The 25884-nt window shown below is 43.7% G+C and overlaps 1 protein-coding gene across 13 annotated transcripts in view; it reads right to left on the reverse strand.

Moving 5' to 3' along the window:
* Window positions 1–465: 465 nt before the first annotated feature.
* ACSL6 (acyl-CoA synthetase long chain family member 6) overlaps window positions 466–25884 on the reverse strand; it is a 58258-nt gene continuing 32839 nt past the window's right edge. For 5 of the 13 annotated variants that reach the window (XM_065545880.2, XM_015451372.4, XM_065545882.2 and 2 more), the window contains exons 10-21: window positions 23961–24034; window positions 22075–22152; window positions 20581–20715; window positions 20034–20168; window positions 18860–18955; window positions 17428–17500; window positions 15246–15334; window positions 13702–13818; window positions 9486–9629; window positions 7136–7237; window positions 6151–6222; window positions 466–938 (exon numbers count right to left, since the gene is read on the reverse strand). In XM_065545880.2, coding sequence (XP_065401952.1) covers window positions 801–938; window positions 6151–6222; window positions 7136–7237; window positions 9486–9629; window positions 13702–13818; window positions 15246–15334; window positions 17428–17500; window positions 18860–18955; window positions 20034–20168; window positions 20581–20715; window positions 22075–22152; window positions 23961–24034 — 1253 coding nt within the window. In that variant the 3' untranslated portion in view covers window positions 466–800. Of the gene's footprint in view, window positions 939–6150; window positions 6223–7135; window positions 7238–9485; window positions 9630–13701; window positions 13819–15245; window positions 15335–17427; window positions 17501–18859; window positions 18956–20033; window positions 20169–20580; window positions 20716–22074; window positions 22153–22209; window positions 22288–23960; window positions 24035–25884 lie in introns of all 13 variants that reach the window. The other 8 variants (XM_065545881.2, XM_015451371.4, XM_073994163.1 and 5 more) reach the window with 2 other exon arrangements.

Here is a 25884-nt window from a genome sequence, read left to right on the forward strand (position 1 = left end):
ATCTAAAAAAAAGATTTTCTATTAGCCAGGTGTGGTGGCATGCACCTGTAGTCTCAGCTACTTGGGAGGTGAGACAGGAGGATCACTTGAGCCCAGGAGATGGAGACTGCAATGAGCCATGATTAAGCCACTGCACTCCTTTGAGACAGAGCAGACCCTGTCTCCAAACAAAAAGAAAAAAAAAAAGAATTTCTGAATTTGCATTTTTCATGAATGAAAGTAAAAATCAGATAGAAAACTTTCACATATGACAATATGGATTGTCGTGTTTAAAGAATCTGAAGTTACATAGACTATGAGTTATCATGTTTTGTTTTAGCATGATTCTGTACACCTAGCTTTAATTTTTGAAGTCTGATTTAATTGTGATTTTGACAATCAGTTATTGAATGAGGTAGTCCGCACTGCCTAGATATTTACTGCATCTGGTTACTATTTCACAAATAATTAAGTACAATATATCACTTATGTTTTTCCTTTATGTTTAATAGGAGTTCTGTGAACATTGAGAATATATTACTTTTAGTGGTACACAGTTCTTGAGAAAATGTCTTGATTTTTACATTGCCATTTGTGATATTTTTAGCAGCCCGCTACAATATCATTTTAATAATAAAAATAAAGTGTACTCATTGATGATAGAGAAAATATTGTTAAAGACCTCTTGGGACAGGAAAAGGCTCAGTCATAAAATCAGATGCTTATTCATTTTCAGATGTGTCATTTTGACTCATTACTTTCAAGAATAACTATAATATTGCTACACAGTCCATTATACTGAGAAGAACTTTCCTTGAACTTCACATGGAGATTGAGTAAAGCTCTTCTATTTGTTTTTTGAAGTACTCTCTCAGCTCAGGTCTCTTAGCTTTTAGTGTTGGTGTCAGCAAGCCATTTTGAACTGAGAACATGTCAGAATGGATGTGAATGGCTTTAACCTAAAAACCAAATGCAGAATACATCTTTAACAGGAATAGAACACAGTATTCATAGTATACATGGTAAAAAGCAAACAGGCATATGAGAATAGATATATTGACATACAGACCTTATGCTAAGTCAAAATTATGTTGAGAACACTTCAGCCCATTTTACGTATCTAAAAGCCAACCTTTTTCCTTCCTATTCATTCATTTAGCCAGTCAACAGAAATGAATTAGTTGCTTACTCTATGCCAGGCACTGAGGATACAAAGAGGAATCATGAATGCCTCTGCCCTTAGGGAGTGCACATTCACGTCCAGTAGTGGAGACAAAGAAACACCGGGCAATTATCAGTATGGTATGCATGGGATAAAGGGCATCCATCTCAGGCATAGGAGGGGAGAGGGAGAGGGAGAGGCAGTCAGGGAAGACTTCCCAAATCAGATGGATGTTAAATAATGGGTTATAGTTAACCAGCAGAGGGGAAAAAGTGGGTGGAGAAGGGCATCATAGGCAGAGGCAACCCCAAAACAAAGCCATGGGAGTGAGAAATGGCAGAGTGTGAAAAAGGAACTCTAAGTGGTTTCTTGTTACATAAGAGGCAAAGAGTGTGAGGGATGAAGCTAAAGTGGTAGATGAGCCAGTTTATGGAGGAGCACAAATTTTATTCCAAACACAATAGTAAGATACTGAAGATTTTTAGTTAGGGCAATGGTATGACTGAATACACATTTTGGAGAGATCTCTCCAAGAGAAATGGGAAGATTGTTTTTGAGGGGATTTCTACTTGGACATCCAATTTAAATAGGTGGAAATCTTGCCTAAAGATAGGCATCATCTTTATGATATCATCTATGGCTAAAGATAGATATCACCTTAAATAGCTGGAAACCTTGGCTAGAGATATGTATCATCAAGAGTTTCAAAATCAGAAAAAGAAAAAAAAAGAGTTTCAAAATCAGATATGGTTATTGTAAAAAGGGTTTTGTCTGAAAACTCTCTCAGTGTGCTTGGTATTCAAAGAAGCACAGATTCAGTAAGGAATAGGGCTGCTGTTCTTTGTATCCTATAGAATATACTTTTTTCCTAATTTGTTGTTACCAAACATAAACCATCCTAGGAGACCCAATATTTATTGCAAACAGATTCCAAGGGAGACGTTTTTAAACCATAGTGCACTGAGAACTAGGTGATCTGCAGAGGCCACTGCCAGGGATGGTGTAGAAGTGGGGTTTAGATAGGTAAGGGTAGAAAGGAGATGGAGAAGGGTGGGAGGATGAGGTGAGGTGCTTAGGAGTAAGAGTGTGTGTGTAGAAGCTCTGGCTCAAGCCCTAAACCAACCTGAGTAGCACTGCTCTTATGTTTTGTGCATGCTCAATTTTTACATAAGATGTCATCTAAGTTCTACTTAAGTAAGTTTAGAAATCACCATTTGATGACAAAATTAATTTGTCTAAAGAAAACATTAACACAATCGAAATCAAATTTAATCTTAGTTACAGGGATTTAATGTAGTAGTAACTAACCTTTACTGTCAAAATGAAAAACTGAAAAATTGACAGTGCTAATATCCTTAACTTTTCAAAAAAAAATTTCTCTTTCTGCAGAAGCACTATCACATAAAGACTTCTGGTAAGTGCAAACCATCTATCCAACTTCTTTTGTTATTAAAATTAGTACTATGCTTTTAAAAAGGAGATACAAATGCCAAGATATAATTTATCAGTGTTGTAGCCTGGGTTTTTGCTTGTCTGCATTCCTAACAGCATGTAGAGAACATTGTGTAATTGGGACAAGAGTCTATGTTCAGTATGGGAACTTGGGGTGAATATCTTTGAAAAGCCAGCAGTGACAAGCAGAAACTACTAAAAAAATACCGTACTGGAAATATAGATTTCATAAGGAGAGGTATATAATATCATTTATATGGTTAAGTAGAAATGTAAAAGAAAACATTATGATCTTTGGAAGAAAGAACTGCATCAACAGGTAGCTTTGAATATCTGCTGAGCCAGCTACCTCCTCAAACCTAAATGGCTGAGTGGGACATCTGCAGCTCCATGTGGCTGTCTGCAAACTAGTTCTGCCTGAGAAGAGGCTATATCATTAAATACAGCCTTGCAGAAGATCAAGCAATATGGCAGCCTGCTCTGGGATCACCTTTCAGTCCCTTAGGGAGCAGGTCAGAGCGGCACTGCTGCTAGGCTGCCAGTCCCTGGTCTGATCTGACCTACGGCCATTGGACTATTTAAATCCTTCTATGAAAATACCTATACGACCTGCTTGAGTGACTAAAAACTATAGGCAGTAAGTAGAAAAAAAATGAGTCAGCCAGTTGTTTAACTGACAGTGACTTTAACTATGGGCCACAAACCTATAGTTTCTTTCAGAAGTGAATCAATGATAAAGCACATGTTCATTTTTTATAATTATTATTTTCTCATAAAGCCAAACTGTCCAATTGTGAACTTGTAAAAAACAGGTGTGAGAGTCCTTATTCTCTCTTTATGCCAAACACTTCATGAAACTGGAATTTCCATGTTTTAATTAGCAAAGTTTTTGTTGGGAAAAGAAAAAAGGAGATGGCTAATGTTAGCTTGCCTTCCTGAAACCATACTCTTTTCACTGAAAAGAGATGTTACAGGATTTTTAAAAATAATTCAGAAAATACTGTAACATTTAAATATGGCATTGGAATAAAATTCCTCAAAATTGTCCATTTATGCCAACTCATAAAAGCACAAACTTTTCATAATTTTAGAGAGACATAGTGTTTTAAGTTTTTCAATGGTCTTAATGAAATCCTTTAACACAATACTGCTTATAGATAATAAATACAGAATGAATAATTTAGGACAGGAGAGATAAAGTAAAAAAAATTACATGAGTTAGGGAAATGTTCATTTTTTATTTAGAGGCAAATTGGTTAGGTAAGTGTTCATTTCAATGACAGGAAATACAAGAAAATATTTTTAGTAAGTGCTTAATTAGCCAGAAATTTAAAAATCTATCAAGTGTCAAAGTTCACATTATATTGCCTATGCAAATTAATAAGGCATATCAATGTCAAACAAATAGTTAATCATGGTTAAGTATGCTCAAATACTTCCCAGCCACCTGTCTACTCATGAAAACATATCTTCCAAAGATCTCCATAAATTAATAATGGTTGGCGTAGTTCTAGGAATTGTCTGTTCTTGAAAATTAAATTACATCAATTGTTTTTCTAATTCAAAGTTTAATTCAGATCAACCAAGTCCAGTAAGTCTGAACTCCTAAAGCTTTTGTTAAACGACTTAAACTGGATATTGAACTCGAATTTGTTATTTGTGTGTGTGTGTGTATGTGTGTGTGTGTGTGTGTTTAATTAGAATTATGCCTTAATTGACCATTCATTTTTGAGGAAGAGGGAAAAGGACAAGCTGACAATGGATTATGGATTAACTGAAATAATTTATGTTAGGCTTTGGATCACAACTGAGAGCACACCCTCCTCAGGCATGAGGCCTGGTTTTTGCTTTCCTGTGGTCAGCTGAGGGCACACACTGGCTGTGGTGGGGAGAATGCCATAGACCAACAAAGAGGAGAATGAGAACAGAGAAAATCAAAAGGCGACAGCCTTGGCAATAAAACTAAAGGCCTCTGAGATCCCACATGACTTCCCTGTATTTGAGGTTACCATGGTGAGGGCAGATTATTAGAGCAGAAACTCTGCGAAAGGCATGTGGAAAGTCAAGAACATGTCTCCTCTCAGTGAAAGCTCTAACTAGAGCAATGGTTAACACTGGAAATTTAACCAAAGGTCCCTTTTAAGCATAATCTTAAGAGTTGGTATTTTTTTCCATGAAGAGGAATCTGGGTGTCATATACTCTGTGTGCCCTGGGGCAGGTCCCGCATCCAAACACCAGCAGGGGGCGTGCAGGCCTTGTGAACGCACCAGGATGTCGGCGGGAACTGCAGCTTAAAGGCTGCAGCCAGCCCTTCAAATCCACACAGGCCCACACCAACCAGGCTTACGACCACTCATTTGTGGTCCACATGATCCCAGAGGATCCCATCACATAACTCACCACTGAGGAAGGGCAATGAAGTCAGTTCTAGCATATTTGGAAATTTAAATAATAGTATGCCAAAATTGACCTTTATCTTTTAGAAAGATAAATATAACTTGCCTGAATGCCTCAGATTCCATACTTTTAAAAAATATTTATTTACCCAGGCCTAAATTGCCCTAAAACATACTGACAGATGAGGGTAAAGCAGTGTTTCTCAAAATGGATTAATGTAAAGCTCTATTTTAAAAGAAAAACAGTATTTTTAGACCCTGAAACTATGCTTAGATTTCCTTAGTTTGAAACTAAAAAATTAAAATTTTAATCCATGAAAATTTTTTTAAATTGAAAATTAAAGCACTATAAGAGTTTTATATTTTAAACTGGTTTTAAATGTTTTTAGGTTATTAAGTGAACATACAAAATTTAAAGATCCTTGTCAAACTTGAAGACCCCTGTCATTAAATTTGGGGATACAAACTTGTATCAAAAACAATTATTTTAAATTTAAGGAAATTTTAAAAATCAGTATATTAATATTTTTCCATTTGAAGTATTTTTCTCTTTGAATTTTTGACAAAAGAGGATGTATAAATGGTATATGTAAGTCAGTCTAAGTATGCTTATGAGCTCAGTTACAATAAGAACCCAACCTTGCAGAAAAAAAAAAAAAAAAAGTCTTGGAGGACTGCTGTGTCCTCTCCCAAAGCACTCTGTTTCCTCCTCTTTACAGAGGGCATGCTGGGCTGACAGATCACTGGCCCGAGGAGACCAGTCTTTCCAATGTCCTCCTAACAGGTAACCTTGTCTGCTGAAGCCAAGAAAACAGTCCCCATAAAAATAAAAATAAAAATAAGATAGGACTGTCGTCTTCGTTAATGCAGGTAGTTTGTAAGACAGATAATATACACATGATTTACTAGTGATAGCTAGGGTATTATCTTAGCCTTAAGAAAGTTTGTAATTATAAAGATGAGTACAATCTCTTTTGACATGTGACCTATTTTGGTTCAGGAGGCAGCTTGGAACAGGCCTTCAGGGGTCCATTGGTGCACAGCCTGCTGGCGGGCCACACCATGAAAAGTCAGGAATCTAGGTCAGGGTCACCATGGGTTAATTTAATTTTCATCACTGCCTAAAGGGCTGTAACAAGTATGGGGAGGGTAACAGTTACCTGCTCAAAAGAATGGAGTCCACTTTCTTTTCCTAACCTCACCATATCTTCCAAAATGGCTTTCTTCAGATCCTGAATCAAACCATATGAGAAAAATTACAAGACAAGAACACATTTAAAAATGGAGGTAGAGGAAACAACACTTTTGAGTAAAGTGCAACTGGTGATTGTGCCAACATATGCTAACCCACAGCCCACAACTGAGGCTGATACTGCCTGGCAGCACTCCAATTACCACCTCTCATCAAACAAGTAAGTACCTGAAATGGCCAAAGGAGTGACCATGAATGGGCTAATGGACCACTCAATTTTTTTTAAAGCAGCCTTTTGGTCAGCCTGGTGAATCTTGCTACCCCCAGATGAGCCCAAGGCCCAGGGACCAGTAGGAGAGGGAGGGTCTATGGTTACTGCTAAGAAATGGACCATATGACTCAAGGGGCTGCACTGAGTCAGAGCACAGTGACCTCCCCCACAGAGTTCTACATGTGCCATTAGAAGGTTTCAGGAAGGTGTGAATAGCTAATACTCTAAGCAGGAAGAATTGTGCTACTTTTTCTATTCCATGACTAGCTGTTTACACCCAGTAGACACAAAATCCACCTTCCATCTGAAGGAGCATGGTAGGTGAGTCAGAAAGCCTATGTTCACATCTGACTCTGCTGCTAACCAGCTGTGTGACCTTGGGCAAGTTACCACCCTCCCTGGACTCTCCTCTAAGCCACAAAGCAACAGGGCTGGATGAGCTTTCTGTGATGTCTCCTGGCTTAAAATCCAAACGTTTGTCAATCTTTCTAAGAAGAAATATGAGTTTCTTCAGTAACAAAAAAAGACAAATCTCTGGTTTAGACTCCCCACCATGTATAAAGTAATGTTAGAAATTCTGTACGAGCTTGAATTTCACTGGTCTACAGCTTTTCTGTCTTCTCATTATGTGGTATCATAAAACATTCAGTAACCTTTCAGGAGACAGCCCCAAGATACCAACCTTACTTGTGCAGAGATCTGCATATGTTCCTTCAATTCCTCTCTTCTGGGCCCAGGAGGGCATAACTTCAGGGTCAGGCACAACAATGCCTACCAAAAAGGCCTGTAGTACTCACCAAAGGAGAACACGGGCATGACAAACGCATTTAAAGTGGTTATTTGTGGTCCAGCATTAAAATTCTCAGACTCCACCTTTTTCAAAAACTAAGTATGTGCTTATAAAACATTTGTTCATGTCATAAAATATTGCTGCCAATATATCACACTACTCATTATCTGATATATTCCCCTAGTTTTATATAAAAAATAAGTTTAAGGACATTAAGAATCAGTAAAGTTAGACTGATATGTACCTTTGATTCTCATGCAAATCTCAGATCAGCACATCTTTAGGAGGCTGATCAAACAACTCTCTGATCCAAATTCTATGAACCAAAAACCAAATGTTTCCCAGCATTACCAAACCACATTGAAATGGTTTCATTAGTACGATTTTCATTCATGAAAGACTTCTTCATTTTGTTTATTTTTTCTTTTGAGACAAGGTTTCACTCTGTTGCCTAGGCAGGAGTTCAGTGGTATGATCATGGCTCACTGCAGCCTCGACCTCCTGAGCTCAAGTGATCCTCCCATCTCAACCTCCCGAGTACCTGGGACTACAGGTGCACGCTAATTTTTGTATTTTTTGTAGAGATAGGGTTTCATCATGTTACCCAGACTGGTCTTGAACTTCTGGGCTCAAGGAATCCTCCTGCCTTGGTCTCCCAAAGTGCTGGGATTACAGGCGTGAACCACCATGCCAGGCCTATTTTAATTTTTAAAGCATTTCTTTGAAAATAATTTCATAATATTTATAGAAATGCAATGATAGTATAGAATATATCTGATATCAGGTGGGGCATGGTGGCTCACACCTGTAATCCCAGCACTTTGGGAGGCTGAGGTGGGCAGATCACTTGAGGTCAGGAGTTCAAGACCAGTCTGGCCAACATGGTGAAACCATGTCTCTACTAAAAATACAAAAAAAAAAAAAAAATAGCCAGGCATGATAGTGGGCACCTGTAGTCCCAGCTACTCAGGAGTCTGAGGCAAGGGAATCACTTGAACCCTGAGTGTAGAGGCTGCAGTGAGCCGAGATTGTGCCACTGCACTCCAGCCTGGGTAATGGAGCGAATATATTTGATATCTTAGATATCATAGAATATATTCATGATTTTTTTTTTTTTTTTTTTTTTTTGAGACAGAGTCTCACTCTGTCGCCCAGGCTGGAGTGCAGTGGCCAGATCTCAGCTCACTGCAAGCTCCGCCTCCTGTGTTTATGCCATTCTCCTGCCTCAGCCTCCCGAGTAGCTGGGACTACAGGGCCCGCCACCACACCTGGCTAGGTTTTTGTATTTTTTAGTAGAGACGGGGTTTCACCATGTTAGCCAGGATGGTCTCGATCTCCTGACCTCGTGATCCGCCCATCTCAGCCTCCCAAAGTGCTGGAATTACAGGCTTGAGCCACTGCGCCCGGCCTATTCATGATCTTTCTGACTTTAAATCTAAATACTATTGAAAGGAAAATAAGTATAAAACTCCTCCAAATAACTGAATTCTAGTAACCTATATTAGTACTAGTACCATTAGTACATTTTTTTGCAGTACTCATAAATTTTGTAAAGTTCATTTGCATATATAAAAAAATCAAAACAGGCCGAGTGTGATGGTTCATGCCTCTAATCCTAGCACTTTGGAAGGTTGAGGCAGGAGGAGAATCACTCGAGCTCAGGAGTTCGAGACTAGCCTAGACAACATAGCGAGACCTCGTCTCTACTGAAAATGTTAAAAAAAAAAAAAAAAAAAGCTGGGCATAGTGGTGTGTACCTGTAGTCCCAGCTATTGGGGATGGGGAGGGAGGGAGAAAGGGATGAGGTGGGAAGATGGCTAGAGCCCAGGAGGGAGGTTGAGGCTGCAGTGAGCCATGATTATGCCACTGCACTCCAGCCTGGGTGAAAGAGCGAGACCCTGTCTCAATAATAATAATAATAATAATAATAATTTTTAAAATAAAAAATAAAAACAGCAGAAACCCTGAATCTTGCTCTAGTATTTTATCTCAAAAATCCTTGGAAGTAGGTTGAGCATAAGCAAAAAGGAATGGGAATGTTCATTAGTACTACTTCAGACAACTTACTTGACCTAACTACATTTTAGCAAACTATAAGTAAGATTTCTCCTTTAAAAAGGAGTTTTCTCTCATGTTTTAAAATGCAGAGGAGAATCCTGGTGTCTGATTGGAGATTAATGTTTAATCTGGGTTTTTCAGCATGCCCAGGATATGTGGGAGGGCTGAAGCCCAGAGGCCTCACCTTTAAGCTGTCCCCATGGACATAGATTTGTGCCACAGGTTGGCTCCGGATGTAGATGTTCTCAATCTTCTCGGGTGCAACATATTCTCCCTGAGCAAGTTTAAATATGTGCTTCTTCCGATCAATAACTTTAAGAGTTCCTGCCTGTAGAGTTGGACAAACAGCTTTATAAGACCATGGCACTCTCAAGCCTGAAGCCTTCGCTCCTCAGTGCTGTAACCCCCTGCCCTACCCCACCCTGCAGACCCTGCCCCAATTTCTTTTCCATCTGTTGTGTCTGCTCTTAGGGAGCTGCAAGGCTCCTGGAGAGAACCACTGTGCACCGCAGGTTGATGGCATCCAAGCTCTGCTGGGCCATGAGCATCCACTGTCCTTTCCCCTCAGCAGTTAGCCACCCACACAGTCCTCCCACCACTGCCATCCTCATGCCTAGCAGCAGGTATCCTCACCTCCTCCTTCTTGGAGGCCCACCGCCCTTCCATCAGGGCACCCTTCTTGCACACACCCTTGCTCCAGCTGCCCTTTTTCTCACCAGCATCTTTGGTTCACTCCCTTAGACCAAACTCAGGTCTCTTGCCCAGCTACTGTCTCCACCCCTAAAGAGCAGCCTCTGCATCCCCTGGCATATAGCACAGACCTGACAGAGCCCCTGTGACTCCTACCTGACATGCCAGATGGCACTAGGTGCACAGGCCCCTGCAGAACTTCTGCAGCAGGCAGGTCACCTCCTTGGACAGGGAGTGCTGGTGCCACTGGCTTCCAGGACCTGTTCTCACCTCCCTGACTCTCCTCCACCTTTTTGAGCTTCCAAGGTGATTAGGTGGGCCTCTTGCCCCTCACCTCTACTGACAATGCACCTTGGAGAAAACACCGTTTTCTCTTCATTGGTCACTCCCAAGTCAGTCCAAGCTTCCAGCTCTTCACTGAGCTCCAGATCCAGAACCCAAATACCCTTGGAATGCTTCAAAAACTAGGCTGTTTGTCTCAGAGGATGTAACATGCTCCTATATGAAACTCATGACCAAGCTTCTCAAGCCTGCCCCAGCCTCCAAACCCCAAACCTGGAGATGACCTTGTTGTTTGCCTCTCCTGGGATCTCCAGCTGTCAGGCTCACCTGTCCTTGCTCACAAATTCATCTCATATCCACCTCCTCCCAGCAAAACCACTTCCTGACTGGACTTCGGCACACACTCTGTCTCCACTCCATCTGCTTGATCTGCCAGTGCCAGAGCAATCTCTCCAAAAGGAAAAAATGAGCAGACTCTGTTTTGCTCAAAACCCAGGCTGGACATCAGGTGCTTTCCCTACCCCAGCTTATTTGGTCCTCATGGTCCATTAGCTGAGTGTTGTCCCCTCTGTTTCACAGATGAGGAAAATAAGGATCAGAAAGGTTAGTTAAATCCTCCAAAGCCACACAGCTAGGACCTAGGGGAACCAGGATTTGAATCCTGATCCTTCTGGACCAGAAGACTATGCTTACTTATTCCTTGATCTATTTAACATGATTTCAAAATAATATTTTTTAAAGCACAAATGTCTTTATAGATGATCTCTACCTAAATTTCAAGAATGAATCATTCAAAGCTTGAACATACTCTTCTAAAAAACAGGGAAAAAACCCACTTACCAACTCATTCAATAAACTGACAACAAAACCATAATAGGGATGTATATAAAAGATAAATTACAGATCAATCTCATTTGTGAATATAAATGGAAAGATCAAACACAATTTTTAAGAAAAATATTATTTTAAAAGTCACATCATGGTTAAGTTGAATTATGTCAAGAATGCATGATTTGCTTTACATGAGAAATATAGAAAAATAAGTATCTCAATAACTGCAATAAGTTTTAATTAAATTTCAAAAATCATTTAAAAATTATAATTTAAATAATGGACTCTCACAGACTACCTGCCTGCAACTTTAGGCTCTGTGCTCAAGCACAACACTAAGTGCTTTACATGAATCCATTTATTTGCTTCATATTACCCTCTAAATGGTGGATGGTTTCATTCAAGTTACAGGGCATCAGCAGCAGATCCAGGGATTTCTGAGACTTCAAGCTTTTACAATATTGAGGGCCCTCTTTAAGAAAAACCAGGTAAAATGAAGTTCAGGGCCTTGGAAGGGGCTAATGCAAGTGAGGGGGCTTGAAGCCTAAGCTCCCTGAGCCGACAGGACAGTCCACCTTCTGCAGGTGTTTAGGGCCTGCTGACCTCACTAGCCTCTCTCTCCCACACCTATGGGTCTTCAGTTGGAATTAGTTGCTTCACATGTCTAGTGCCTCTACTCAGCATATATTACTATCACGCCCTGATTGTCCTTCCCACTCCCTCTTCTTGGAACATGACTCATATCCTAAGACTTGGATGCAGTAGGCGCCTGTCCTCCTCTGCCTCTCCCGAGGTGAGTGTGCACCCAGTGTGCCCCCAGCTCATGCCCATCACATTGGGTTGGGAACTGTCTAATCATGCATATCTTCCCTAAGCAGAGTCCCTGGGCCAGGGCACTCACTGGAGATACATCTTTGTCTGGGGCAGGCATGAGGGTTTCTCAAAGGGAAGTACACAGGCCCAAGCAGGGGCAGATCCATTCACCAGCCCACTCGGCCCCCCATGGGCTCAACATCATTCATGTGCCTGATTAACTCAACACCTCAAAATGTCCACCCAAACCTTAGTACTTCCCAAAGACACAGGAGAGGTTCCTGGGGTGGGCTGCACCAGGCAAGAGTTCTCAGTGTCAGTGACAGCCGTTTTCTGGTCAAAGAATTCATCTAAGCATCTCCTATGTGCCCGGCATTGTGCTAAGTGCTTTGCAGGCATAATCTCATTTGTTCCTCACAAAAATAACTTTATTTTTCTTTCTTTTATTAAAACATTTTTAAAGGATAAAATCCAGGCTAGGTGCAGTGACTCATGCCTGTAATCCCAGCACTTTGGGAGGCTGAGATGGGCAGATAACTTGAGGTCAGGGGTTTGAGATCAGCCTGGCCAACATGTTGAAACCCTATCTCTACCAAAAATACAAAAAGTTAGCCAGATGTGATGGCGGGCACCTGTAGTCCCAGCTACTGGGGAGGCTGAGGCAGGAGAATCGCTTGAACCTGGGTGGTGGAGATTGCAGTGAGCCAAGATCTCGTCACTGCACTCCAGTCTGGGTGACAGAACGAGACTCCATTTCATAAATAAATAATAAAGGATAAAGTCCAGATCTTGCACAACACAATAACTTCAGAGGTAAGCAACGTTATGATACCTATTTTAAAAATGAGAGAATTGGCCGGGCGCGGTGGCTCATGCCTGTAATCCCAGCACTTTGGGAGGCCGAGACGGGCAGATCACGAGGTCAGGAGATCGAGACCATCCTGGCTAACACGGTGAAACCCCATCTCTACTAAAATACAAAAAAAAAAAAACAAACAAAACTAGCTGGGTGTGGTGGCGGTGCCTGTAGTCCCAGCTACTCGGAAGGCTGAGGCAGGAGAATGGCATAAACCTGGCAGGCGGAGCTTGCAGTAGGCCGAGATTGCGCCACTGCACTCCAGCCTGGGTGACAGAGTGAGACTCCATCTCAAAAAAAAAAAAAAAAAAAAAAAAAAAAAAAGAGAAAATTAGGCAAAGTGGTTTTGGCTAAAAGCTGGGGGCCATGGCCAAGGAATGCCATGAAGGCATGTTCTCCTGTTCTATAAGTGAGTCAAGGTGAAGCCACAGACGGGGATGAGGCTCTGCTCAAGGTTACATGAGCAACTGCTGGCAAAGCCACAGGAACTAAAGCATCTTCCCACCTGTCTCCAAGCTTTCCCCTTCACTCAGTGCCACCTTTTGGCTGGGGGCCAGCATTGGTGGGCTTGCAGGGCTTGCCCTTCTCAGACGTCCCAGAGACATGTACCCCCTGTTCCTCCTACTTCACATCAGATTCCACACACTGTCAGAGGTCTTTCTGGAAACAATTAAGGATAGGAATTCAGTCTCCAAGACCTCAGTCACACCTACCTGCACAGGTCCCTCATCACCTTCATGAGATGGAGTGAGAAGAGAAAGAAGCTCTGGGGCTCAGGGAAGGAAGAGCCTCCTCGCAGGTCCCAGAGGTGCTCCTGAATGACTCATTTTCAGGAGGGATTTGGAGAAGACTCCTGTCTCAGTGACCTGGACCACACACCCTCCCACTGCCAAAATGTTTGGAGCTCCATGGTTCCAAACGTACACACCGGCAGCCATTTTCCGATGTCTCCAGTGTGAAGCCAGCCATCGCTGTCCAGGGCCTCCTTCGTCCTGTCTGGATCTTTCAAGTAGCCTTTGAACACATTTGGTCCTCTCACACATATCTATGGGACAAAAACCATGGCTTCTCTCAGCCACAGCATGAGGAATGAGGAGATGGGAGGCTGTCTCCAGGCATACGGAGATAAGGTGCACTATCCATCAGGAAAGCCACTGTGGATATGGCAGGGATGGAAACAGAGGACGAGGAACAGCCTGCAGCTGTCTGAACTGTCTCCTGCCTTCTGTCAAGCAACATCCTCCCCATCTTTCCCCGCTGCCCTGGCCACCCTAGGCCTTTGTCATCTCTTCTCCCTCAGGAGCCCTCTGGCCTTGGCCACATGCTGCTCTGTGACACTTGATGGGGACTCATCACAGATATTGATGGCTGGCTGATTCTACCAGGGATGCTTCAGCCCCCTGCTCCATTAGCAGGCAGTCATTCCCACTCACTCCCATGGAATGAACAAGTACAGGCCAGCTCTATCTACTCCATCTGGCCTATTTGTAAAGGGTCATATTTCTGCTGGGACAAATCACACAGCAGTAGGCCATGACACAGTTAGGGGAAAAAATGAATTTTTACAAAAGTTTGGGGCTAGGCATGATGGCTAGCACCTGTAATCTCAGTGCTTTGGGAAGCTGAGGCAGGAAGGATTGCTTGAGGCCAGGAGTTTAAGACCAGCCTGGGCAACACAGCAAGACCCAGTCTCTACAAAAAAAATTGAAAAGTTATCTTGGCATGGTGACACGTGCCTGTGGTCCTAGCTACTTGAGAGACTGAAGCAGGAGAGCTGCTTGAGCCCAGGAGTTTGAGGCTATGGTCTTGAGTTCAGTGGACTATGTCCACGCCACTACACTCCAGCCTGGGTGACAGAGCAAGGCCTTGTCTCTACTAAAAAATTAATTAATTAAGGACCGGACACGGTGGCTCACGCCTATAATCCCAGCACTTTGGGAGGCCGAGGTGGGTGGATCACGAGGTCAGGAGATCGAGACCATCCTGGCTAACCCGGTGAAACCCCGTCTCTACTAAAAATATGAAAAAAAGTAGCCAGGCATGGTGGTGGTGCCTGTAGTCCCACCTACTCAGGAGGCTGAGGCAGGAGAATGGCGTGAACCCAGGAGGCAGAGGTTGCAGTGAGCCGAGATCGCGCCACTGCACTCCAGCCCGGACGACAGAGCGAGACTCCATCTCAAAAAAAAAAAAAAAAAAAAAAAAAAAAAAAAAAAAAAAAAAAAATTAATTAATTAATTTAAAAGTCTGGGAATTCCAAATCTTGATTTAGACCAGCTCAGTCCCAGCACTGGCTCTTGGTTGCCTCATAAACAGGAGAGGAGATGCTGAGTTGAGCTGAGTCAAATTAATCAGTAGTTTAAAATGACTTTATACACAATGCAAAAGGAAAATCATTCCACCCCTACTGTTCTTGTTTGTTTTTACTCACTACACGTAGCAGCCACAGGCATGAATGGCTAAATCCTTGTTTACCTCTCCCTCTCCTTTGCAGGCCCAATAGTTCAGTTCCTCAACATCAACGAGCTTGATATGATTGCAGGGAAGCGGTGCCCCTACGTGCCCTGGAACACCGGAGCAAGATGGCATTTGTTAGTGTTCAGATCCGTTTTAGCACTGAAGATGTTCCCAGCCCCTTAAAATCTCTGAGTGGCCAAAGTGGGGAATTATGGATGGAAAGTAACACACCTTTAAAGGGGCATTTGTTACTGGCAAGTGTTGGTAATAAAACAAAGTTCTGGAGAAAGCAAAGGCCAACCTCTGCCTGGGCATTTGTTTTACATCTGATTCTTAATGAGCAGGACAGGCACACCTGGCTCAGCACCAACATGCACAGGGGCCTGGGGGCGGGGGCACCAACCACAGGGTCAAGATTTTTGACAACAGTGCCCACATTACATCATTTTCCCCATTGTCAGATCACACGTCTTGGTTTGGGGATCATAAAATATAGCAAGCACTGCTTTTCCTCTAGCCACCAGACTGTTGATTAATGTGCTGGAAATCTAGAAATCGTAAGCTGTGGATTCTGATTCAGTGGGTTTGGAATGGGACCTGAGATTCGACATTTCTTACAGGCACCAAGGTGATGCTGCTGCTGGTCCCACACCACATGTTGAATAACAAACATATGGAAAGCTGGGATGAAGAAACTTGCCCCATGAAAATAAGACTCCAAATTCTCTTGGTCAAATTTACCACAAAATTACATCTAAGTCATTTTTCTAGTGATTGTGGTTGTTAGATAATTCACAGGCAAATTGGAGAGGTTTTAAGCAGATGCTAGCCAAGGTCCTGAAAGAAAATTGAGCCACCTATATGAAAAATGAGACTTACCACCTTGGTTTCTCTTTTAAAAGAGAGGCTGTCAAATCTTTGACAATACTATTCAAATATATCTATCCTCATACACAAAAGCCTTTTCAAGTCTTATGGTAAGAGTCAAGTGAAAAATGGAAAAACCTCGGCAGTGTTTACATAGGAAAATGTAAAGGATGACTTGAGAGGGAAGAGATACATGTCCAAAAGGAAGGGATACATGAGGGTAGATACTGCAAGAATCTGCTCTAAATCTGGTGGGTAATCCATGGGCTGCCTACTACAGACCTGCTTCCCCTTTTGCTGAAAACCACTCAGCAAAAGAATCCTTCAGGATACTGACTTCCTGTCCAAGCCTGGGGCCACTCTTTGTACTTAAGTTTGCTCAACTACAAACTGGAAAATTTTAGGATGATGTGCATGTGAAAGAAATATACTGTTTAATGCAATATTATTTTCAGAGTACCTTGAGATAGTCAGCAGAAACTGGATAGGTGGATTTTAAACTGAAATCATATTTGGCCAAGGTAAGTATAGAAGCATTTTTTCCTTAGTCCTGTCTTTTGAAATTGTGGTTGAATAAAGCCTATTTTGTAAATAAATTATTTAATCACTTTGCTGCTGGCAGATCCCACAGGAACCACCTTTGGAGATCTTTTTTTTTTTTTTTTTTTGTCACAGGTTTTAGTATTTTCCTATTTCTTTTATAGATAAAGAGAAATTATGCACAAAAGAAGTAATAGATCACAAGATACAACTCTGGATGGAAAAATGTTTATAATATCAGTATACTGGATTTTTATAGATTCTAGATACTACATGGCCTTGCTTACAGTATTTTAGAAAGAAGGAAGCAGGCTATGAACTGGACATGATGTGTAAAGGAGAGGCAGGTTCATATTGGCCAGGGTACTGTTTCTTAAAGGGCTATTTTAGAGACCCTTTGAAAACTACGTTCTCCTGTGATATCAATGTCTCAAAGGTAGCGGCAACCTCAAAAAGGAACAGCTCTCATCCACACCCTCATTCTAAGGAGATTCATCCTTCAGGGCCAAGTGGAAGCATGGCTGTAGTGGGTAGCCCATGGATTACTCACCAAATTTACACCAGATTCTTCCAGTATGCTAAGGATGAATAAAAAAGGGAAAAACCTCAACAGTGATTACAGATTCACAATGTCACAGCCCAGACATAACCACCATTAATGTTTTTCTTCTCTCTCTTTTGCTTTTTTCCTAAGTACCCGTGCAAATTTACTTTCCATGAGGGAGTTTTAGAGCTGGCTGCTTTTACTCCACAGTGCCTTGCAAGCCAGTCTCACATCTCTAGCCTGTCCTACCTGAGGTCCAGTCGCCAGGTGTGGTGAAGGTACATCCAGCTGTGCACTCAGTTTGTCCATAACCTTCATAAACCTTCAAACAAAACACAGAAGCCACACTGTGGGCACACACCCTCCAAGAGCTGACTGGCCGCCCCTTTCAGACAGCTAACCTCCCACTGAGAGCATCTGACTGCTTCATGATCAGGGAGGTGGAGGGAGGGAGGTGCTCTGGAGGTAGATAACTCCAGGTGAAGCTGAACACAGACAAGAAGCACGGCCACATTCTCTTGGAAGAAGTGCTATTTTTCTTTTTTTTTTTTTCTTTTGAGATGGAGTCTCACTCTGTCACCCAGGCTGGAGTGCAATGGCACGATCTCGACTCACTGCAAGCTCTGCCTCCCGGGTTCATGCCATTCTCCTGCCTCAGCCCCCCCGAGTAGCTGGGACTACGGGCGCCCACCACCACGCCCAGGTAATTTTTTTTGTTTTTAGTAGAGATGGGGTTTCATCGTATTAGCCAGGATGGTCTCGATCTCCTGACCTCGTGATCCACCCACCTCGGCCTCCCAAAGTGCTGGGATTACAGATGTGAGAAGTGCTATTTTTATGACAGACACTTAGTAGATAAGGTTATATAGTTTAGGGTAAAGATTTCTGACCTATTTTCAACCACTGGATCTACTTTTCATCTGGATAATAATGAATTAAAGGTAAACATTTTAAAATCTACTTTGTGTTTTATTTTGGCTCCATAAGCTATTCCCCTCCAGAGCCCCACCTGTTTGCATGAATACACCATGTGGAAGTGTCCGGCTTTAGAAGTGGTCAGGCCATGCTGATGTGGAATAGGAGTACGGTGAATAAAGACTAAGGCTTCTAGAGCAGAAAAATTTAAGCATGCACAATTATGAAAAAGATGGGTCTACTTTACTTAAAATCTGTCAGCCACAACCACATTATGATACGCTACATATATAGAAACTTAATAAATATAAGTTGAATGGAAAATGAAAAAATAAATCTTTAGAGATGACAAAACATAACAGATCAAATAACACATAAATGGGCTTTCTCCCTTGTTCTCCTTTTCTGGGTTGCAAGATATTTTGCAGGCTGAAGAAGGTAGAGATGCAGCATAGGTGTGATACAGATTCTCCAGCACATTGATGATCTATCTATGGTTTGTCTAATCCCTTTTGCCCTTTGTGAAAACCTTCCAAAGGTCCAGATAAAAGAATTTCCCAGAGTGGATAAACTTGGGTTTTCCAGAATGTGGCAATGCCATCCTGGCTTTCACTGGCTCTGAGTTTTTTCCTCCTCAGAGGAGGGAGCTTTTATCTCACAAAAATCTTGCCCCCTGGTTCTTTCTCTGAGCAGTAGAGGGTATAGTAGTTTTCCTGCCCTAACGTACTTCCTGCTGTTCCCAAGGGAGGACACACAATGACAATACCTGGCACCCTAGAGCTGCCCGGAGAAATCCCAGAACTGTTGGTGATGCGGGGGCTGCTCCAGTAACGATCATCCGCACACACCCACCAAGACTGGCCTGTGGGAAGAGAGAAGAGCTGCCGAATTTTGTGATGTCTGAGATGGTGTCCAGCCCATGTGGGTTTCATCCAAGGTCAACATCCAACAATTGGGTCCTACCTGGATGCTAGGGCTGGTATCAGAAAGAAGGCCTGAGGTTGTACAACACATGAGCTGAGGAAATTCCTTCCCTTTCCTAATGATAAACACAATCAGCTCTGTAACTCAATCCACCATATGGCCAATTATTTTATGCCTTTTGAGATAAGTACCATTAGTCTGGATGGCATTCTATAATATTGGTTCTTCTTCCTTCCTTAAAATACACAGCTGTTCCCTCACTCTCCCATCATTGGCAATAATCCAAAACAATTACTTAGGACAATTTCTTCCAATTTCCATTTTAATGGCATTGCCTTTTTTCACGTATAAATCAATACCATGCTTTATTTACTATACTGCTGAGGACAAAGAATACTTGAAACACTTTGTTTATGTAAGTTGAGCCAAGATATTTTAAATATTAATTTTCATAACTAAAAATAGAGTAGCAATAAAAAATGTATAATGCTACTAATTAACTACAGATTCCTTGGATAATGCAGAGCTTGAAAACTTTTGAGGAGGTACAGAAATGAGTAATTCAAGATTGGTCTTGTGTGGGAGATATTAAAGGGACAGAACACGGGAAAGAAAAAGAAGATTTTGAACCATTTGGCTAGAACCATGCTGCTGGAAAGCCACCATGGCCAGGATTACAGGGAGGGGCAAGAGAACCTTCAGGGCCCAGGAGCTTCTCAGTGGAGGACTGACCTGACTACCCAATGGCAAAGCCACATTGTTGCTTGTGGAGATCAAGGGACCTACTATCCACAGTAGGTTTTCTTCTTGCTCATCTCAAATGTAACGTATCTCCAAAAATCAAAAATGTTTAAGTTTAAAACTTCAATTATAGCTTAAGCTTTGATTTCATGAGCAAATGAGTTATTATTTCACACAATTACAGGGCACTGGGGGATGAACTTCTCCAGTTCTCCTGTAAGGTCACCCGTTAGATACTTAGGTGACCCTCTACAATCACTTGTTCATTTTCTTACCTGAATCTTATTAAAGAAGAGTTCATCCCAGATACTATCATTCCTGATGATTCCACTCCGCACCTCGGCCTGCTTACGCTTTGCTGCAAACTCCAGGAGCCAGCGCTTTAATGGTGTGTTTGCCTGGCTGAAGATCTGAGGAACACAAGTTGGAAGCAGCTGTCAGGGCCTGAATGTCTCAATTCTAGACATATCCCCCAGGAATAAGGCCCAGACTGGCCAGAAGAGAAGCCATGTTCCATTTTGCCCCTGCAGGAGGTCACTGAATGTATGACATTGAGCTGAAGGTTAACATTGCCAGGGTCCAGGCATGTTGTGAAGATGGAAGTTCCTGGAAAAAAAAAAAATCTCTCCCACAGGGGTTTTTGGAGAATAGGAAGAAAACAGGAGAAGAAAGAATGAGAAAGAGTCAGGAACTACAAGAGAGGAAGCAAGTTCTAGGACCTGGTGGTGGAGGCATTGAAAGCCTGCCTGGGGCTCCAGACCCTGTCCAAACAAGCAAATATGCAGCCCCTCAGCCTGGCTGAAGACTCCCTGCAGAGCTCACCTTGTCATACATCCGGTTCAGCAGTCGTGGGACCACAGGGAAGATGGTGGGGCATAGAGCCTTCATGTCATCTGAGAGGAGGCGGATGTCTCCCTGGAAGAAGCCAACGCGCCCTCCGTGGCAATAGACGACAGACTGGAAGGACAGGACAGGAAGGGAGGAGTCCCTTAGGGTGGTCACTACTGGCTATAGTCCAAAGCTGTCCAAAGTGCTGCCCTACATGGAGGGCACCCATGACCCCCTGACCCAGCTCTGGCCGCTGCCATGAGACACTGAAGAATGCTATCTGAGGTGACCCCCACCCCCTACCTTCCAACTAAGTCCCATTCAGGCACAGGGAGATGAAGCAGAAGGCACAGGCACAGGAATCCTGAGCCTCTGGGAGATGCCAAAGCAGCCATTCTCACTGGTATGTGCCCCCTCACCTACTCCCAAACCCTGGGCATGGGCCTCCCTGGGGACTCAGGTCTTTGAGATGAACTACAGCCTACTAATGGGTCTGCTCTAGGTCTTAGAGTCGTTGGATTTCTCCAGGGAATTCTGGGAAGGTGAATGTGTGTAGGTCCCATGAGTACTGGAGATGTTGCTGAAGTTGGCTGTGTGTGCTGTTTAGTGGGAGGCCAAGGGGGAGCCCCTGACTGGTTCCTAATGGGACTAGGAGTATGCCAGGAGCCTTATATATACCCCTTTCTTTAATGCTCATAACAACCCTATAAGGGAAGTGGCATTTCTACAGGTGAGGAACACAAAGCTCAGAGAGGTTACATGACTTGCCCAGGGTCACAAAACTAATTTACAGTAATTGCTGGCATTGAATCCAGGTCTGGAAAGCTGGAAAGCATGCTCTCCAGATGCCAGGGCCTTACCTGCACTATTATATAAGATCTCTTCCAAGGCAAAATGGGAAAGTCCTAGAAGACACAGTTTTTTCATACGCTGGTCCCTTGAGTGACACATATATGGAGAATTCCTTGTCTCCACAATCACATATGGATTCCTCCTCCCGCTCCCTCTGTACTTCCACAAGGCCTGTCTCAGGGCCAGCCTCAGGTCAATCCCCATCTGCAGCCTGAGGAGCCATGCCAGTTTCATTCCCCAACTTTACTCTATTGTTTTCTCTTTTAGGAGTCTGTGAATTGTAAAAGTTATGGAACATAAGTGTTTTGGTCATAAATGGAGCTGTACTGCACAGAGCTTGAATGGTAAAGCACTTCTGCAAAGCTGCAATGCTCTCTGAGAAGATGCTATCAGCTGGGGTGTCTCTCAGCTGAGTGTGTCCATGGGTAAGACAGGGCAGGCCTGGGGGCTTCCCTGGAACAATGCTCCCAGGAGGGACAGGTGAGGTGGCTAAGGTCCTCTGAGCCCTCTGACCCCTATGGTACCTTCTGAGGACAGGGCAGTTTGGTCCTACTTCATGCCACCAGTGACAAGTGACACCCACTAGGGTCATGGGTTCTAGGCACAGAGTGTGCCTCCCTGATGCCAGGGCCTTACCTGCACCATTCGCTCAAACATGTGTGCTAAAGGCAAATAGGAAATGTGCACATCCGCACAAGTGGGAGCCCACTGACTCTGTAAGAAAAAAGAAGGAGCCCAGGCAAGGCCCCGTCAGTCAGGTGGGCGTCTTACCTGGATTACTCTCTCAAACATGTGAGCCAGAGGCAGGAAGGAGATGAGCACATCGTCCTGTCTCGGAAAGATCACTTTCTGCAGGCGACGGGCATGGGAGACAGAAAGGAAAGAAACACTGACAGGAAGACGACAAGAGAATCATAAAACAATAAAGAGAAAATGGTCCTGGAGGGCAAACAGGAAGAGAGGGAGGGGAATGGGAGTGGTGAGGACAGAAAGAGGTGAGATGAAAGAGAGAAGAAATGAGAGAGAGAGGGAAAGAGAGAGGGAGGGGGAAGGTGCAGAAAGAAGAGAGACAGAGAGACAGGGCAGCATAGGAAGCGGAGTATTAGGTCGCAGCGTCAGTGGGTCTAGGTTATCTGCAGAAGCAAAGAGCCAAATGAAGCACACAGAAACCAGCAGAATGGGCTCCGCAGGGAAGTCTCCTCTTAGAGGGCCTGCCCCTCACTTGCAGTCAGTCGATGCCAGCCCGGCTCTCTCCCCTTCCTCTCCACACCTGCAGGACCTGCCCCACACCCCATTTCTCCAGGCTCCCTGGGCCACCTGGGCAGGGATTCAGAAGGTCTTGGCTAGTCAGCACTTTCTAGTCCTTGCAGAGAAAGGGGCCCAGAGACTCCCAAGTCTATGCAACTGTGGCTGGGGTACGAGCCCCAGCCAGAGGAGGAGACAAGGCCAAACCCCAAACAGTGGCTGAGCCTGGCCTCACAAGCCATCCCTGGAGCCAGGGCCTTAAAGGAGAATACTGACAGGGAGCCCTGCTGTGCCCCGCCAGCAAAGGGAGGGCCCAGGACACATCTCACAGATGGGACTGACCCTAGGGACAGGGACTACTCCAGCCAGGAGAGCCCTGTACAAGGTTTGGGATCCGGGTGGGCTGTGCCTCCAGGCACTCTCCTCTGCTGGACTTCCCTGCTCTCCACCCCTTTGCAGAGGCCTTCACTCTCCTGTGCTGGCTTTTGGGCCAGCTTGGGCAAACCTTGCTCCTGACCTGGGCTCAGCCAGCAACTGTCTCTCACAGTTTTCTACTAAAATAAATTGTCTTTCACAGTTTTCTACTAAGTGTTTGGGGCACACACTCCATAATGTCATCTGCCATGAACGTGGAGAGTGACTTTCTCCACAGCGGAGAAAAAGCCAAACTTTTTTGAAAAGATACACTCCTTTATGCTGAAGGAAACTGCAGGACATACTCACCACTTGTGGGAAAAGTCCTCCTTTGTTAGCCAGTTATAAAATGCTAACATGTTTTAGTCAGGCCAAGATATCAAAGCTTTTTTAATTTTAGATTTACCTTTAAGTACAGCCTTATAAATTAGCAGTTGCCGTTGTTTCTCAGACTCTAGTAGTCCTTAAACACAAAATGACTGAATTAAACCCTGACCTTCGAAAAACAAGTTATTAAGGATTACTTTCTAAATAAAGGTACACACAAAACCATAGCTATATCAATTTTCTAAGTTCTTTGAAGTTAGAAAGGAAAAATAGGTTTGCATGCTTTTCTTTCTGGGATCTTAGTACTCCCAGAAATCAACTGAATATTTATCGTATATGGATCATTTCAGTATTTGGAGAGAAAAGTGATGGTAAAAGTGGGGTTGCTCTAATAAGAACAGAAACTCCTGCCTGTGAATGGCAGCCCAGATTATATCACGAAAAAAATAAAAAGAAAACAAACAAGTAAAAAAAATTCTCTGGGGCTTGAGGTTGTCCTCAAGAGACACCTGCAACAGTAATTCTACTTTATTCACCTCTGTCACTTTCAGAAAGCCTGAGAAATCAGCCACCACGTTCCCATGGGTGAGCATCGCACCTTTTGGGTTCCCTATAAAAAGAAAGCAAGAAGTCAAATTAGTTGGAAACTCAAGGGCCACTTCTTGAAAACAGTGCCCAAGTTGGCAGTCCCAGACACCCAGGCTGTCCACCCAAGCCTCTGGCCTTTGTCTTCAGCCACCTTTAGACTTACAGGCAGATGAATGCTGCTTCAGGGCCTGCCATCCTATAGACATAGCCTACCATTAGGCTCCCAGCAGCATGGGACCAGGAGGCAGGTGACATGGCTGCACAGGTGGGGTGCCTCAAGGCCTGAAGGGTGAACTGCTTGTGGTCTGTGCCTTATCCTCTCCGGTCTCCCTTCAGGAGGAGAGGCTCTCAGCCCCCAGTCCCCTTACGTACAGCAAGGGCTCTGTACTACTCCCTGGGCCTGAGCGGGGCTGATCTCCTGAGTCCAGCAGCCAACTCTGATGGCAGAGGACTTCTCTGCTGCATTTGGCACCTGGAAAGGCCCCAGGCTCAGGCCAGGCTGGAGATCCAGAGGGCTGGGCAGCCCTTCCTGCCTGCTCCTTGGCAGAAATGGGACACAAATATTCTTGCTTTGTTTTGATATGACCTTTCACTACTGCTCGTGAGGCCTGGTTCTCTGGGCCCTTGAGGAAGCCAGGGACTGCTAGGATGACTCAGAGGATAGAAGTGGCTAGGGATCCCAGGCACAGAAGGCTGGGAAGGGTGGCCAGCTTGGCCACCATTTCCTGTCAGAGTGGATACAATCCCAAAGTTCCTGCTGGACAGATCTGACAGGGCTTAAATCCTAGCCTTGCCACTCACTGCCAGCATAACACTGGCAAGCCACTGTTCCTCTCTGTTTCCTTACCTATAAGATAGGGACAGTAATGCCCACCTCACAGGCTTCTATAAGATCTAAAGATATAATCTAGGTATGAAAGATGTTAAATTAGTTTCCACTGAGGCAGCCAAAGATGTTAAATCAGATGTTTCCACTGAGGCAGCAGATACAATAGCTGCAAAACACGAAAGTGAGGGGCCAGACTACATGCAGAATCTACCCAGGAGACATCAAATAAGCCAACATGTTAACTTTGCAACCCTCACCCTGAATGAGGCAATAAAAGGGCTGAGTAGAGACTAAGAGAGTGTTGTACTCAATGCCCCTGAATTGCTCACTTTAAAATGGTTGATTTTATGCTATGTGAAATTTGCCTCAAAGAGAAGGTGGGGGGAGAGACAGACCGACAGAGAGAGAGAGAGAGAGAGAGAGAGAGAGAGAGAGAGAGAATTTTTTTATCTTTGGAGACAGCTACACTGAGTCATAGCCCATCAAAAGGGGAGGAATGAAGGGTCCTCTCTCCCAATCCCAACCTAACACCCAGGCTAACTCAGCCCCTAATGGGACCACTTGAAGTGCCTGATTGTGCTCCCTGCAGCTGGGGGGCCAATGAGAAAGATGAAGAAGACTGTGGTTGTAAAAATAAAAAAAAATAATAATTCCAGGGAGTCTGGATATGGAGTCTACAGAAGGAACATCAGTCTCAGAGAGCAGTGGTGGGAATGGTGGGGTGCAATAAGTCTTATCCACGAGACCAGTTTGCCAGAGCAAAAGGACCATCGCCCATAAGGGGAGACAATCAAGAGTACACCAGAGGCAGAAGCTGAAGTGGAGAAGGCAGCAGACAACCCAAGGAAGGGCACTGCCTAGATCAAGAGTGCTCATGAAGGCAGCCATCAAGCAGAGGGAGTTTTAGATATTTGCCCAAAACCATCTTTCAACTTTCATATTCCACTTATTTATTCTCCCACCCCACTTCAAACCTGGTAAGAGAGGGCAGAAACCTCTGTTAGCAAGCTGGGGGAGAAGGAAAAACATCAGAGAGGAACAGA

This window comes from Macaca fascicularis, chromosome 6, assembly GCF_037993035.2.
Source record: "Macaca fascicularis isolate 582-1 chromosome 6, T2T-MFA8v1.1".
Taxonomy (NCBI): domain Eukaryota; kingdom Metazoa; phylum Chordata; class Mammalia; order Primates; family Cercopithecidae; genus Macaca; species Macaca fascicularis.